Source organism: Ctenopharyngodon idella, chromosome 9, assembly GCF_019924925.1.
Source record: "Ctenopharyngodon idella isolate HZGC_01 chromosome 9, HZGC01, whole genome shotgun sequence".
NCBI lineage: Eukaryota > Metazoa > Chordata > Actinopteri > Cypriniformes > Xenocyprididae > Ctenopharyngodon > Ctenopharyngodon idella.
In genome coordinates this window covers 11,163,859-11,177,697 of record NC_067228.1, presented here as the reverse complement: position 1 = coordinate 11,177,697, position 13,839 = coordinate 11,163,859, and the positions used below count along the sequence as shown (strand labels likewise).

The following is a 13,839-nucleotide window of genomic DNA, read 5'->3' as shown; positions in this document are numbered from 1 at the left end:
TTCATATAAATAAGTGCAAGCAGAATGGCTAATAATCGGTGACTCGTCTGAAGGAGCCCACAATGGCACAGGTAGCACACCAGTCTCGGTATCTCCTGTATTCCCCAGGTTTCAGGAAGTACTGTCTTCCTCTGTAGTTTGGATATTCATAGAAGATCCAGTAACCATTCATCACGTTACAGGAGTACACATGGCGATGGTGGAAACGGTCAGACACACAGGGGCAGTCATCCATGAATTCCATCATGTGACCTCCGTAGTCAGCCTTCTCATAGATCCTCAGTCTGTATGGTCCCCTGTACTGTTGACATCAAGATGCAAAGGAATGATTCAGTACAGTGGCATCAAAGAAACCGTAACGTATATCCACAAAAGCAGCACATTCAGTGAACCTCACCATTGGTATCAGGCGACAGGATCGAATACAGCTACTGAAGCCCATCCATCTCTGGTAGTCAGAATAATCTCCTCGTTTCATAAAATACTGGTGGCCCATATAATTTGGACGCTCATAGATCATGAAACAGCCACTCTCTACTCTAATGGAGTTGCAGCGACTGAAGTAAGTGTGCAGGTCTGTGCAGTCGTTGCTGCACTCATAACTACGACCTTGAAAATTTTTGTCCTCGTAAAAAACAATCTGAAAAAGTCCACAAAATCAACACTTCATTTTAGAGCCGAGGTTAGGAGAGTAATCCATCTGCATCAAAGGTTAGCATACATAGGGGAGGTGCAATTCAATGTAAATGTCATGAAAGTGGTGCCAAAAATCCTACCTTGCCCATGGTCTCCGTTGGAGAGATTCCATATGCTTCCCAAGCTTTTTATACTGCCTCTTGACAAACAAAGTATTGTTATTCAAATGAACGCAGGAATATGTCAGGGTACTGGCACATGTTTACCTTTTTGTTAGAGCACAATATTGGGTTCAAAATATGGATTTTACTTGAAAAAGGATATATAATTACATGTTTGGTGTTTTCTCTTGCATGGTCCAGGGAAAGGACTGGTACGGCACCCACACATTCACAGCACAATGCACACAGAACAATATGGAACATCCCTTTTGCATTAAAGAAGTTGTTCAACAAAGGGAGTTACTGAGATTCCATTCTCAACAGGATTTTCATCGGCACTGACATACTTTACTGAATTTTCCAATAAATTCTTTCATATGAACAAAAAATCAGAAATTACATGGAGAATTTACAGGGAAATTTACAGAGAAAAAAGTCCTATTGCAATCCTTTTGGGAATGATTAAACACAAGTGTTATGTGAGTTTAGCTCCAACCCTAATTAAACTTACCTGAACCAGCTAATGAAGATCTTCAGGATTACTAGAAACTTCCAGGCAGGTGTTTTGGAACTGGTTGAAAATACACTTTGCAGGACAGTGGCCTTCCAGGAGCAAAGTTTGTATATATGTATCTGTGTGTGTGTAAAATGTGCAAAAAGTTTTGTTTTGTTTATCAATACAACAGTCTTACTAACACATATAGCTGTGGATGCTGCACCATGCAAAACTGATCAGTTTCAATGTAGAAATATTCTATTTGCAGAAAGTTCATCCAACAAATTTTCTGTAACTTGCATGTGTATTATTTGTAAATCTCTTCTACATGTTGATATAAATAGCCTAAATATTTGTGATGGCAAAAGCAAAAGTAAAATGAATGTAAAACTTCTTAAGTGAAAAAAAAAAATACATATTGCATTTTTAAAATGATGAAGATAAATACAAATATCTTTTTATAAATAGGCCTCGGATACACAGTAAAAAGCAAACCAGCAGTAATCATTTCATGTTCTTGTGATATCATAAAATACCATTTGACTATATGTGTGCACATCAAATGTCACACAAAATGAGAAATGATTCACAAACCTGTTAGCAGTAGTATTCCAGGAAGAAATATGACCACATAATCACAAAGCCATACTCAAATACAGGTAAAGTAAGACACTTATTCATCTACCATGTTGTGTATATTCTTCCTTTAGTAAAAACCTGTATTATGTTGATTACAAAATATGGCATTGATGTAGCCATTTGGATTATATTTTAAAAACAATAGCCAGATATTATCAGAAATTTAACTGTATCCACCCAATCACAACTTAATCACTTACTTTCATTAAATCCAGAATAACTTAATTGATTGATTGATTTTGTCTTCTTCAGTCTTCTTCACATTATAAAGCTGAATACTTGTTTAGGAGAAACAACTTTGTATTTTCACTTTTTCCAGTAATTTGGTATTTGATAGCTACTTTGTACCACGTTAACATGCATGTGGATTAAAAACGTCCTCTAATTTCTCTGAGTTCAATGTGCATTTAAATAGCAGGGCTCCTTTTGTTTTTTGACAGTCATGGTAGTGATAGATTTAACTACAATGAGGACAGTTAATCCAGACTCAGCCACACATTGTTCTGCCAAAAGCATAAGCTGTGTGAGACAGGTTGCCCTCAGTTTTGCTTTACTGATTTTTTCAATGAATGTTTTCCAGTCTGGTAACCAGATTTGCACTGATGCGAAGGAAATTAAGTTTCCAATAACTAGTTACAGATTAACTACTTGGTATTTTTTTAAATGGTATTTTTTCTGTGATATTAAGTTCACATTGAAACACTATAACAGAATAACCAGACAAGTAGATGTTTCAGTCAAGAGAATTTATTTAGTGCATATGTTGCTGCACAATTCATGTTGTCTAGTTGAAAGAGGTTATCCTCCTGAGGGACCCAATTCTTGGGGTTGTTCCTCCCCAGTCGCTGTACTTCCTGTATTCACCTGGTCCAAGGTAATACATTTGTCCCCTGTAGTTGGGCTGCTCGTATAGAAGCCAGTGGCCGTCCATCACATGACAGGAGTGGATGTCAGATGTATGGAAGCGGTCCATGATGTTAGGACAGTCTTCTGTGAGTTCAATCATCTGACCTCCCATATCAGCCTGATCATATAGCCTCATTCTGTAGTTACCATTATACTACAAGAAAACAGATTTGGCATATACTAAGCAACACATGTGGAAAGAACATCAAAGTGTGTTTCAGCAGTCAAAAGCATTATATTTATTTGAATTCATGAACTAGTGTGTGGTTATTTTTTTAATCATTTAATATTTATTCCCTTAAATCACTTACCATGGGGATCATACGGCATGACTTAATACAGTTACTGAACCCAATCATACGCTGACAGTCAGAATACTCGCCCCTCCGCAGGAAGTACTGCTGTCCCATATAATTTGGGTGCTCATACACTATGAAGCACCCACTCTCTACTCTGATAGAGTTGCATTGGGTAAAATAGGGGTGCAGGTCTGCACAGTCGCTGCTGCACTCATGATGGCGGCCCTGAAAGTTCCTGTCCTCATAAAAGATGATCTATTAAAGAAAAAGGGTACAATACCATTCAAGTTTGCAATAATATGAACTTGCAGCTGTAAACTGGTTTCATGTTACAGAGTTAAAAATCATTATAAGGCTATTAGTCTACGAGAGTGAGAGATGCCATTTTACCTTTCCGATAGCCATGTTGGCATCTGGCAGGGCTATACAGCTCAACACTGGCATCCAGTTTATCACTGTCTTTTATAAAACCTAGAAGCAGCTCTGTGATTGCACAGCATAAAGTATTGTCATTCAAATAAATCTAGTAATAGGGGCTACAATCAGGGGGGCAATGAAACAATCTGATTATGTTTGGCTTGACTCTGGTGCAGTTTTTCCATATTCATCAAAATGCACAGGACTCCGTCATGTCCTGCTAGCAGAAGCTTCAATCTGGCTGCAGTCAGCACAATAAATCAATGCAAGAGCAAAAGATCTTTTACTGAATCAGTTGAGTAATAGATGGTTAGTCTGGATGAAAGCTGCAATATTGTTATAGATGATTCATAACCAAACTAAAAAATACAAGTAAACTAACATGAAAGCAGAACATGGAGTTATTTTAAAGAACTTTTGTCCTTTTTAAACTGTATTCTTGCAAAATAAAACATTACAGTCATTTATAGGCAGTTTTATTTGTTTAATTAGTCTGCTAAGGTAGTATATAAGAATAAAAGAAATTACATTATGAAAAATATACTGTCAAATATGAAGTAAAATAAACCAATTTATAGATTCTGAGTTTATAAACATTTATTTTTGAGGTAGCATATAAGAGCATTCAAAGCGTAAAGGCTGTTAATCGACATGTTTGCTTGTGTTACTCAACATGGCAGGCCCTAAATAACACAAGTAAATATTGCCAATCTAAAGTCTGTGTTAAGCTTGGTGTGTGTTTACAACAGTGTATGTCACAATAAAAAAATTAACAAGTAATTAAATAAAGCATCTAATGGAGTAAATATAGTAAAGTTTTACAAAAGGTTTAACAATATTAAGTTCATATTAATCATGAATGTTAATTCTAGTAATCCATGATTCGTTTGATGGAACCCACACGGGCACTCGTGCCTCCCCATTCAGTGAATCTGGTGTATTCTCCAGGCCTTATGAGGTACATCCTGCCTCTGTAGTTGGAATGTTCAAAGAAGAGCCAGTTTCCACCAATTACCTTGCAGGAGAATATGTGGTTTGTTTGGAACATGTCCATCACATCTGGACAGTCTTCCACAAGAGCCATCATTTGACCTCCATACTCCATTCTCTCAAAAAGTTTCACCTCATGAGAAGATCCCTGTGTCTGAAAGATAGAAGAACAAAAAGTGTATGTAAATCAGCTACTATCTTCTCATAAAACAATTTCCTGAAATTTAAAAGAATGATTCGAGTGATAAAAAAAAATACGTTTGTAATTCCTTGCAATGTAGAATACTCATATAGTATATAATTACCATGGGAATTACACGGCAGGAGCAGACGGAGTCATTTTTGCCCAACCAGCTTTCGAACTCTGGGTACTCTCCTTTACGGACCAGGAATTGCTGGCCGTTGTAATGTGGTTGTTCATAGATCATGAAGCATCCACTCTCCACCATGATGGAGTTACAGCGGTTAAGATAGCAGAGCATATCTGAACAATCACCACTGCATTCATATTGATGACCCCCAAAATTTTTGTCTTCATAGAAAATTATCTGTTAAAAAAATAAATTTTAGTCCATATGCATGCACAATTTACAGTAAAACATGATACATGTCTTCAGTATAACACAAAACAATATTTTTGTACGACCTTCCTCACTTTCCTCACAGTATTGCTTTACCTTTCCCATTTTTGACAGTGCAGTTGTACCATGGGAGTGTGACAAGGCTTATTATTCGGAGGACACTCTTTGGTATTTATAGTATACACGAAGTGCCGACACTGTGTGTGTCATTCATATTAAAATTGCAAAAAAGAAAAAGCTTTTTTGCCATTTGGTTTTAAAAAGTTCTGCTGTTATAATTCTTCTTTTGTTAAAAAATATTGTCACTACTGCCATTTTGTGTAATAGATGATAAAATAAATACTAAAATCTACCTCTGCCTGAAGTTTTTATGAGACTGTAATCATATAAAAAAAATCATTAATATCTATACCCAATATCCAATAAGTCATGATACATTGTTTACAAATTGCATTTAAGACTTGACATTTGATATTTATTTAAATCTATGTATTTACAATGGCCAGTTTTATGGGATTTGCTTATCTCATAAAATGATAAACATGCCAATGTATGTATTTTTTAATAATTAAACACTTAATGTTATTGATTAGTTAAATAATTTTAACTTTTTTAATCTATATTTTTATTTCACTATTTCTAATGGATACTTTATGGTTAGGGTCACTTACCCATCATATGCTTAAATTAAAATAGACTGATTGAAAATATATATTATATTATAAATATATATTACATTCTGATACACACACACACACATTTATATATATATATATATATTTCTAAAGATTTCAATATAGCAATTTATAGTTCACTTAGCCTACTTCACCTGAACTAAACTGGGGTTAAGTGTATTGAATTTAGATTATATACACAATCCTATTTTTAAAGGGTTAGTTCACCCAAAAATTTCTGTCATTAATTACTCACCCTCATGTCGTTCTACACCCGTAAGACCTTCGTTCATCTTCGAAGCACAAATTAAGATATTTTTGATGAAATCCAATGGCTCAGTGAGGCCTGCATCGCCAGCAATAACACTCCCTTTTTCAATGCCCATAAAGCTACTAAAAACATATTTAAAACAGTTCATGTGACTACAGTGGTTCAACCTTAATATTACAAAGCGACCAGAATACTTTTTGTGTGCCAAAAATAACAGAATAGTGTCTTTATTGCACAATATCTAGTGATGGGCGATTTCAAAACTCTGCTTCAGGAAGTTTCAAAGCTTTATGAATCTTTTGTTTCTAATCAGTCGTTCAGAAAATCACGTGATTTCAGTAAACGAGGCTTCATTACGTCATAAGCGTTTTGAAACTTCAATAATTCACGTGAGTTTGGCAGTTTGATACACGATCCGAACCACTGATTCGAAACAAAAGATTCATAATGCTTTGAAGCTTCATGAAGCAGTGTTTTGAAATCGCCCATCACTAGATTTTGTTGAATAAAGTCGCTATTTTGTTATTCTTGTCACTTTATAATATTAAGGTTGGACCACTGTAGTCACATGAACTGTTTTAAATATGTTTTTAGTAGCTTTCTGGGCATTGAAAAAGGGAGTGTTCTTGCTGGCGATGCAGGCCTCACTGAGCCACTGGATTTCATAAAAACTATCTTAATTTGTGTTCCGAAGATGAACGAAGGTCTTACGGGTGTAGAACGACATGAGGGTGAGAAATTAATGACATAATTTTCATTTTTGGGTGAACTAACCCTTTAATGTTAATCTACATAAACAATGCATTAAACATTTGTCATATTATTAAACAGGAAGTTTTCTACACTTCATCTGTTTATCAGTTATTCACCTTGAGTGAGTTTTAATGTACAGTACAAGCAGAGAGAACACTCAACACCTGTCTCTGGAAAATGTCTGTATAGTTTTATTCAGGTCTCTGAATAATGTAAAGTAGTCTGGCAGCCTATAGCAAGTGTTATCATCAGGCAGTGACCCCTCCAGGTAGAGGGTGCAAGAACAAAACTGAATACACTTGAGCACAGACACCATTTTATTTAGTGTGTGAAAAAGGGCATACAGCAGACATTTCACAAGGACTCCTTTCATTAGAGATCCATGATTCGTCTGACAGAGCCCATCCTGGAACTCATACCACCCCAGTCACTGTACCTCCTGTACTCGCCGGGCCTCAGGTAGAAGTGCCTGCCCATATAGTTGGGCTGCTCATACATAAGCCAGTGACCATCCATCACATGGCAGGAATGGAAGTCGAACATATTGAAGCGGTCCATAAGATTAGGGCAATCATCCGTGAGCTCCATCATCCTGCCACCCATATCAGAGCGCTCATAGAGCCTCATTCTGAAGGACCCACGATGCTAATGGGTAAAATACAGGAGTTAAGGCTGAGTGCTTAATTTTAATGTATTAAAAGAAGACCATTGATAACTTTAGATAATGATTAGCTTCGGTCTTTACCATTGGGATCATACGACAGGATCTGATGCAATCATTCATTCCCATCATACGCATGTAATCGGGATACTCGCCCTTTCTTAGAAAGTACTGGTGTCCCATGAAGTTGGTTCGGTCGTAAACCATGAAGCAACCACTTTCTACTCTGATGGAGTGACAGCGATTGAAGTAGGAATGCAGGTCAGAGCAGTCACTCATGCACTCATGGTAACGGCCGCCAAAGTTCCTGTCCTCATAAAAGATAATCTATAGAGAAAACAATATTTAGATAATGAGAGAAGAACAATATGACTTATACGTTATTCTAATCTAATTCATACAGACCTTTCCCATGTTTATAGGGGCTTTGAAAAATGTTCCTGTGCAGGTGCCAAGTGCTGCTGGAACTATAAATATATATATCTGAGAAGATAATGGTACTACTGGTCGTGTTGTCATTTAAATCACAGTGTACTCATGTCAGCAGAAACTGTACAGGAATATTGCAAACATGACTGTCTGTTTTACCCTAAACAATCACTTTGATTGCCTCCGTAACATTAGTTTTTCCAGTAAAAGCTGCTCTGTTGAAAGCTGCTGGAAAGGTCTGGGGAAACAACACAACAATAGTGTTATTCTGCATTTATTTTAGGATTACACATTGCAAGATTGTTTAAATAAGATAATTTCATTGAAACGTATTAGTTTTGCTTCTGAAATTGTGAAATGCCTTTAGTGTAGCTGATAGTGGATGTATACGTATGTTTTATGAGGGAATCTGTTTAAAAAAATCCATATATGTACAGTTAGATCAGTGGTGACGAACGTCGGTCCTGGATAGCCTCAGTCCTGCAGAGTTTTGCTCCAACCCTGATAAAACGCACCTGCCTGTAGCTTTCTAGCAACACTTTAGACCTTGATTATCTTGTTTAGGTGTGTTTGGTTAGGGTTGGCGCTAAACTCTGCAGGACTATGGCTTTCCAGGACCGACGTTAGCCACCACTGAATAAGATCAACGACAGTCCCATTGCCATTATTCATTTCACCAACTAGTGTATTGCACCAATTATTCAAGCTTTTTGCAGGATGTTGCCAGTGTAGGATGGCTACTTAATTAAAATAATGGTCAATGTCTAATAATGTTACCAGCATGGTATGTTCTATGTGGTAGCCAGTATAGTGAAGTTTAGTTTGTCGTTACAATCTGCCACAATCAGTGGTTGCTTCCAACTGTCTATGGAGTATATAACTTGCTTGATTCCTACATAAGCAAAAGTGCCTTAAAGCTATATTAATGTAGATATGTAATGCCTACAGTGTATTTTTAAATCACTTACATTGGCAAACATAAAGGAATACTAATCTTGGTAACACTTTATTTCGATGGTCCACTTTAGACATTCTACTAACTATAAGTAACTTTGCAACTACATGTCAACTACCAGTCATTAGAATATTAGTAGACTGCCTGCTAACACTTTATTTTGATAGTCACCCAACAGACTATCTACTGACTATAAGTAACTTTGAAACTACATATCAACATATTCTACTTACCCAAACCCTAACACCTAACACAGTCTACTAATACTCTGAGTTATTTGACAGGTTTCTTATACAGTAGGTAGTAAAGTGGACCATTGACATAAAGTGTAGCCCTTATCTTTTAGGAATTAAAGCATCCCCCACAAATGCCATACAGGTATAGCCTGAAATCTACATACATTTGATCAATGACACACCTGCAGCATGAATACATACAATGCAAAGCATATGGTTTTGTGGCATTTTATTGACAAGTCAATGCCAGAAAAGGCACAATTATTTTAATAATGCGGACTCTAAAAATCAGTGATTCTGCGGAAGGAGCCGATGGTGGCACACACAGCACCCCAGTCGCTGAACTTGCGATACTCGCCAGGAGGCATAAAATACTGACGGCCTCGATAACTGGGGTGCTCATAGAAGGTCCAGTATCCATCCATGACATTGCAAGAGTGAATGCTGCGGCACTGGAAACTTTCATGAATGGACTCGCAGTCATCACTGAATTCCATCATCTGACCTTGGAAATCTGGCCGATCATAGATCCGAATGCGGTAGGATCCATCACTTTTCTGCAAAACAATGTTTTTAAAAGTTTAAAGTCAACAACACGAGGTTTACACACTGTAGGTACTGAGAGCAACATAGTTTTTTTTGTGTGGCAGAACAGTAAACTACAAAGATGGAATAATGTACTAACAATAAAATAAATAAAATTTAAAAAAAGATAGATGAGAACTCACAACAAATATTATGAAATCATTAACACGCATGTTACTCACATAGGAAAATGTACGGCATGAGCGAATAGTGTCATTGTAGCCCATCCAGTGCTGATATTCAGGATACTCTCCCCTGGTTAGCACATACTGGAAACCAGAGTAGTTGGGTCTTTCATACAGGACCCAGCAGCCACTCTCCACTCTGATAGAGTTGCATCGACTGAAGTGAGGGTGCATGTCTGGGCAGTCTTTGTCGCACTCATAGGAGCGACCCTGGAAGTTCCTGTCCTCATAAAAGATAATCTGCAAGCAAGAGATTAAAGTAATGCACACAACTGTATTGGTTCTGTTGTTCTGTAGAGTCATAGTACAGTTAATCGTCTATAAGTAGCATTTGGCTAACAAAATTCTAACCTAAACTTTCCTCAAGAAATGCAAAAGTCTTTGACCATTTACCTTACTCATTTTGATGTGAACCTCAGGAAACAGTCCTAAACAAGAGAAACAGTCAAACAAACTAGGGCATGAGGTCTGCTTTATAAACCTCTATCAACATGGTGGATCAAACTTTATTTGTCCTCTCAATGACTGGGATTTGGCACTCTGATGGTGCTGCCAAACTCTTAATCCTATCCATAGATTTAAAAGCCCTGATTCATCAAATCAAAAATCCTAGCTGGCAAATTACTGACCTCAGCTGCCCTCCTCTGTTTGATCCAGACACTAATGAGATGCTTTATGTGACGGAATTATTGCTTATGCCATAGAATGCATCAAAAGAACTAAATACGTCTGTAATGTACAACGTGTCACTGAGTCAATATGTAGTTCAAGAACTTTATTGATTATTTTAAGTTTAACATTGCATTTTCATTCACATTTATTATAAACTGAGAATGCATGGACAAAATAATTATACACACCTTCCATTTTTAAAAGATACTGTATGAACTCTTTGGACAAATATTAATAAAGTCAGTAAAAACAAGTCATCTTGGTATTTATAAAATAGATTAATCTAAATTAATCTCCTCTCTTTATTATTACCTAGATGTGAACAAAGTCTTGGGAAAGAACCACTATTTTAACAATACAGACAAGCCAGGAAACACCTGCAAGGATGATAAATGTGTAATCATAGCAATGTACAATAAACCATGCAAATGGATATTTGCTTGTTAGACATCTGCTGTTTTCAGTCCTGCAGAGATTCTTGCGAGCCCTCATAGTGAGCGGTTTCATCTTTTAAAGAGTCCTCACTGTCCTGTATTTGTCACAAAAGACAGGTGCAACAATTACAGTATATAATCTGAGCACATGACGACGGTAATTTTCAACTTTATGAGTGTATAGTTGTGGTAGAATGTATATGAGTAGTAGACTGACACTCACACTAAATGAGGAGCTAGAAGAGGAGGACGACTCCAGTGTCTCTGTTGCTGGAGAGACTTCCTGTTTACTGTGTTCTTTGATCCAGCGTTTCAGCACCTGGGCTGGTAAAGAGACAAAAGGCAATGACAGACAATCAAGAAAGTGTTTTGCTCAATTTTTAGTGATCACTTTTCAATTTATGCATATTAACAATGGATTTGATTAATATATGTAAAAGGTCACATACTGTGTTTTCTTGAGCGCTCTACTGCTTTGAATGAACTAAGCATTGCAAATGGATGATAAGAGAGGGGGAATGGGTGAACAATGTTGCCCTGTTGAGGAAGAGACTTTTCAGAAATTTACTAAAATTGAAAATTTTAAACTATGCTTTTTCACATTTTCTAAAATGAAATTTGATGACATGAAACTTTTTGGTAAAAGCAATTAAAGAGGGAATCAGGAATACTTTTTCATGACACTGTACTGTGTGTCTGTACAGTATAAAGCAGCGGCTCTCAGCTTGAAGGCCCTCCATATATGACAAAATATTTCTGCTGTCAACAAGGCTTCTTTATTATTAACACTGATATATGTATTCAATCATGATGCAGTTTGTAAAAAAAAAACCTATATATTCATTAATAAAGACAAAAGTTGTCGAAGAGAAAAATTAAAAGAAATATCATTGCTTTTTTATTGTTTACTATTACTATTTGTATTTACTATATTTTATTACATTTTTAGTAATTCAGTTAGATTAATACACACAACTATAAATAAAGAAATACATTTTTAAAAAAAACAAAAAAACAAAATGTCATTCATTTTGAGTCATCCTGCAGCCCCCTTTGATGTTTGTTGAGGCCCTCTAGTGGGTCCTGGCCTCCTGGTTGAGAAGTATAATGTGAAGTGACAGACTATTTACAGAGCAGATGTATATCACACTCATTTTTATCCCTCAAATACCTTATTGTGATTATGAGGGTAAGATGCAGATGGTTTGCAACTGTACAGAGACAGAATGTCTTCTATAGGTAAGCTGTTCTGAAAATGAGAGGATACAAATGATACAACTTGTTGTCAAAACCAGAAATGCTGTTGCAACCAGTTAATTAAACTCTCTTCTGAACCTTACCAGAAGCATTCCAGCAAAGGAAGAAAGGATCATTGCTTCTCTTTCCAGGCGATTAGGGTACTGGCTAATATGTCGTAAACTGCCAATTCCTCTATAAAGACAGAGGTTAAATGTGATTTATGCTATTTATGCAGTGTTTTCATACAAACTATTGAACATACACAAATACCAGTTATATAAATTACTCACATGTAGTTGTTCTCTGCATTCTTCCCGTCATCTTTATTGAGCCACCACAAAGCCACACTTATAGCCAAGTCGTAATGGGCCTATATGAAGGTGTAAAGATGCATATTTAGCAATAAAAGCTTAAAGCTAGTTTAATTTTTTTTTTTGCCATAACATTTTTGATTATAACATAAAAGCAACCTCAACTAATAATAACTAAACTTTCCATCTCAATAGGACAATATACAGTAACCTTTGAAATCAATCTGATTCTTTAATATTGATCACTTACCAAATCATCTAACATTGTAAAAGTGCTTTTCCCTTTTGGATCAAAACCATTTTCTCTGAGTCGCTGTCCAATATATTCACCACTAAAAGATGTTAAAAATATATATACAGTATATATGCAGCAGCAGAAGTTAAAAGCTTTAAGATTTGTTCTAAATGTGTATCCTTGCATATGAATAATTTATGATCATGTTTATCCTGATAGAGTTCAATAAAATTTATTTCACACTACTTACAGCAAAGTTTTAACATCCCTCTTCACTCGCTTGGCCTCCATGTTGTAGACACTCAGTTGAGACACTTAATTCTGAACAAGTCTTTATTCCAAAATTCAGTCTGGAACAATAGTTGAAATTCCACTATAACAGTAATGCTAGGAAAATGAAATAAACATTATAGGTTTTTTAAAAACAACAACAACAACAACAACATCATGAGTTTAACTTTACCTAGTACTTAATCCTCTGCCAGGGGCAACACTAAACACAGGAAGCAAACTGCAAACGTTGCCTTCCAATGAATAGGAAAAGTGAGAAGAACGTTTGACAGGGTATCTAACAGACAAGTGTTAGGTTACCCAAGGCATCTGATAAGATTTACATTTGCAAAAATAATATCGGGATTCTTCAAAAAGTTACTAATGAAATAAAAACAGTCCATGAATATAAACCAATTACATTTGAATGTAATGCATCTACTTATGCCTTGATGCAAAGACTGATCACCTCTACAAACAGAAAATCATCCTTCGTGAAAGTTGTAAACAAAGAAAACATCAAAACTTACCTAGAACTCTGATACTAACACTTCCTGATAGCAAGATGACTCTATCAGAAGCTTGAGTGTTGTACTTTTAGACAGTATAAACTGGTTGAACAGACACTCCTACTCGATCTCAGAATTGTAGTCATCTCAGGTGAACAGACCTCTAAATTATTCATTCAGTCCTTTAATCACTGTAACACTGTCGGCCAGTGCTCGGTTACATAACACACAGATACAACTTCCATATGAAATTTGTTAGTAAAGAGATTAGAGATTACTTCCATATGATCAGAAG

At 36.2% G+C, this 13,839-nt stretch overlaps 6 protein-coding genes across 10 annotated transcripts; all 6 read right to left on the bottom strand.

Annotated features, from left to right (window-relative positions):
- Positions 1-28: 28 nt before the first annotated feature.
- LOC127518666 (gamma-crystallin M2-like) lies at positions 29-797 on the bottom strand. Of its 2 annotated transcripts, none has more exons than XM_051905636.1 (3): positions 777-797; positions 398-640; positions 29-301 (listed from the first exon to the last, which is right to left on the bottom strand). In XM_051905636.1, exons 1-3 carry the CDS (start codon positions 783-785, stop codon positions 29-31), a joined length of 525 nt encoding a protein of 174 aa, XP_051761596.1. In that variant the 5' UTR covers positions 786-797. The 2 variants fall into 2 exon arrangements, with proteins under 2 accessions (XP_051761596.1, XP_051761595.1); XM_051905635.1 differs by having other exon boundaries at positions 29-296; positions 393-640; positions 777-785.
- Positions 798-2,716: 1,919 nt separating this feature from the next.
- Positions 2,717-3,551, bottom strand: crygm6 (crystallin, gamma M6). Its single transcript, XM_051905592.1, has 3 exons — positions 3,528-3,551; positions 3,150-3,392; positions 2,717-2,992 (listed from the first exon to the last, which is right to left on the bottom strand). Exons 1-3 carry the CDS (start codon positions 3,540-3,542, stop codon positions 2,717-2,719), a joined length of 534 nt encoding a protein of 177 aa, XP_051761552.1. The 5' UTR covers positions 3,543-3,551.
- Positions 3,552-4,422: 871 nt separating this feature from the next.
- Positions 4,423-5,230, bottom strand: si:dkey-57a22.14 (gamma-crystallin S-1). The gene is made up of 3 exons (XM_051906111.1): positions 5,222-5,230; positions 4,850-5,092; positions 4,423-4,692 (listed from the first exon to the last, which is right to left on the bottom strand). Exons 1-3 carry the CDS (start codon positions 5,228-5,230, stop codon positions 4,423-4,425), a joined length of 522 nt encoding a protein of 173 aa, XP_051762071.1.
- Positions 5,231-7,195: 1,965 nt separating this feature from the next.
- Positions 7,196-7,898, bottom strand: crygm7 (crystallin, gamma M7). 2 transcript variants are annotated; one of them, XM_051906998.1, is made up of 3 exons: positions 7,890-7,898; positions 7,540-7,811; positions 7,196-7,445 (listed from the first exon to the last, which is right to left on the bottom strand). In XM_051906998.1, the coding sequence occupies exons 1-3, from the start codon at positions 7,896-7,898 to the stop codon at positions 7,196-7,198; spliced, it is 531 nt and encodes a 176-aa protein (XP_051762958.1). The 2 variants fall into 2 exon arrangements, with proteins under 2 accessions (XP_051762958.1, XP_051762959.1); XM_051906999.1 differs by having other exon boundaries at positions 7,196-7,468; positions 7,569-7,811.
- Positions 7,899-9,334: 1,436 nt separating this feature from the next.
- Positions 9,335-10,417, bottom strand: LOC127518342 (gamma-crystallin M2-like). Of its 2 annotated transcripts, XM_051904888.1 has the most exons (3): positions 10,268-10,417; positions 9,872-10,114; positions 9,335-9,661 (listed from the first exon to the last, which is right to left on the bottom strand). In XM_051904888.1, the coding sequence occupies exons 1-3, from the start codon at positions 10,274-10,276 to the stop codon at positions 9,386-9,388; spliced, it is 528 nt and encodes a 175-aa protein (XP_051760848.1). In that variant the 5' UTR covers positions 10,277-10,417; the 3' UTR covers positions 9,335-9,385. The 2 variants fall into 2 exon arrangements, with proteins under 2 accessions (XP_051760848.1, XP_051760847.1); XM_051904887.1 differs by lacking the exon at positions 10,268-10,417 and having other exon boundaries at positions 9,872-10,261.
- On the bottom strand, positions 10,350-13,767 carry LOC127518341 (uncharacterized protein C2orf80-like). 2 transcript variants are annotated; one of them, XM_051904886.1, is made up of 10 exons: positions 13,566-13,767; positions 13,229-13,289; positions 13,016-13,152; positions 12,781-12,862; positions 12,510-12,589; positions 12,321-12,411; positions 12,152-12,229; positions 11,430-11,517; positions 11,204-11,304; positions 10,350-11,075 (listed from the first exon to the last, which is right to left on the bottom strand). In XM_051904886.1, exons 3-10 carry the CDS (start codon positions 13,054-13,056, stop codon positions 11,007-11,009), a joined length of 630 nt encoding a protein of 209 aa, XP_051760846.1. In that variant the 5' UTR covers positions 13,057-13,152; positions 13,229-13,289; positions 13,566-13,767; the 3' UTR covers positions 10,350-11,006. The 2 variants fall into 2 exon arrangements, with proteins under 2 accessions (XP_051760846.1, XP_051760845.1); XM_051904885.1 differs by lacking the exons at positions 13,016-13,152; positions 13,229-13,289; positions 13,566-13,767 and having other exon boundaries at positions 12,781-12,991.
- Between the last annotated feature and the right edge of the window lie 72 nt (positions 13,768-13,839).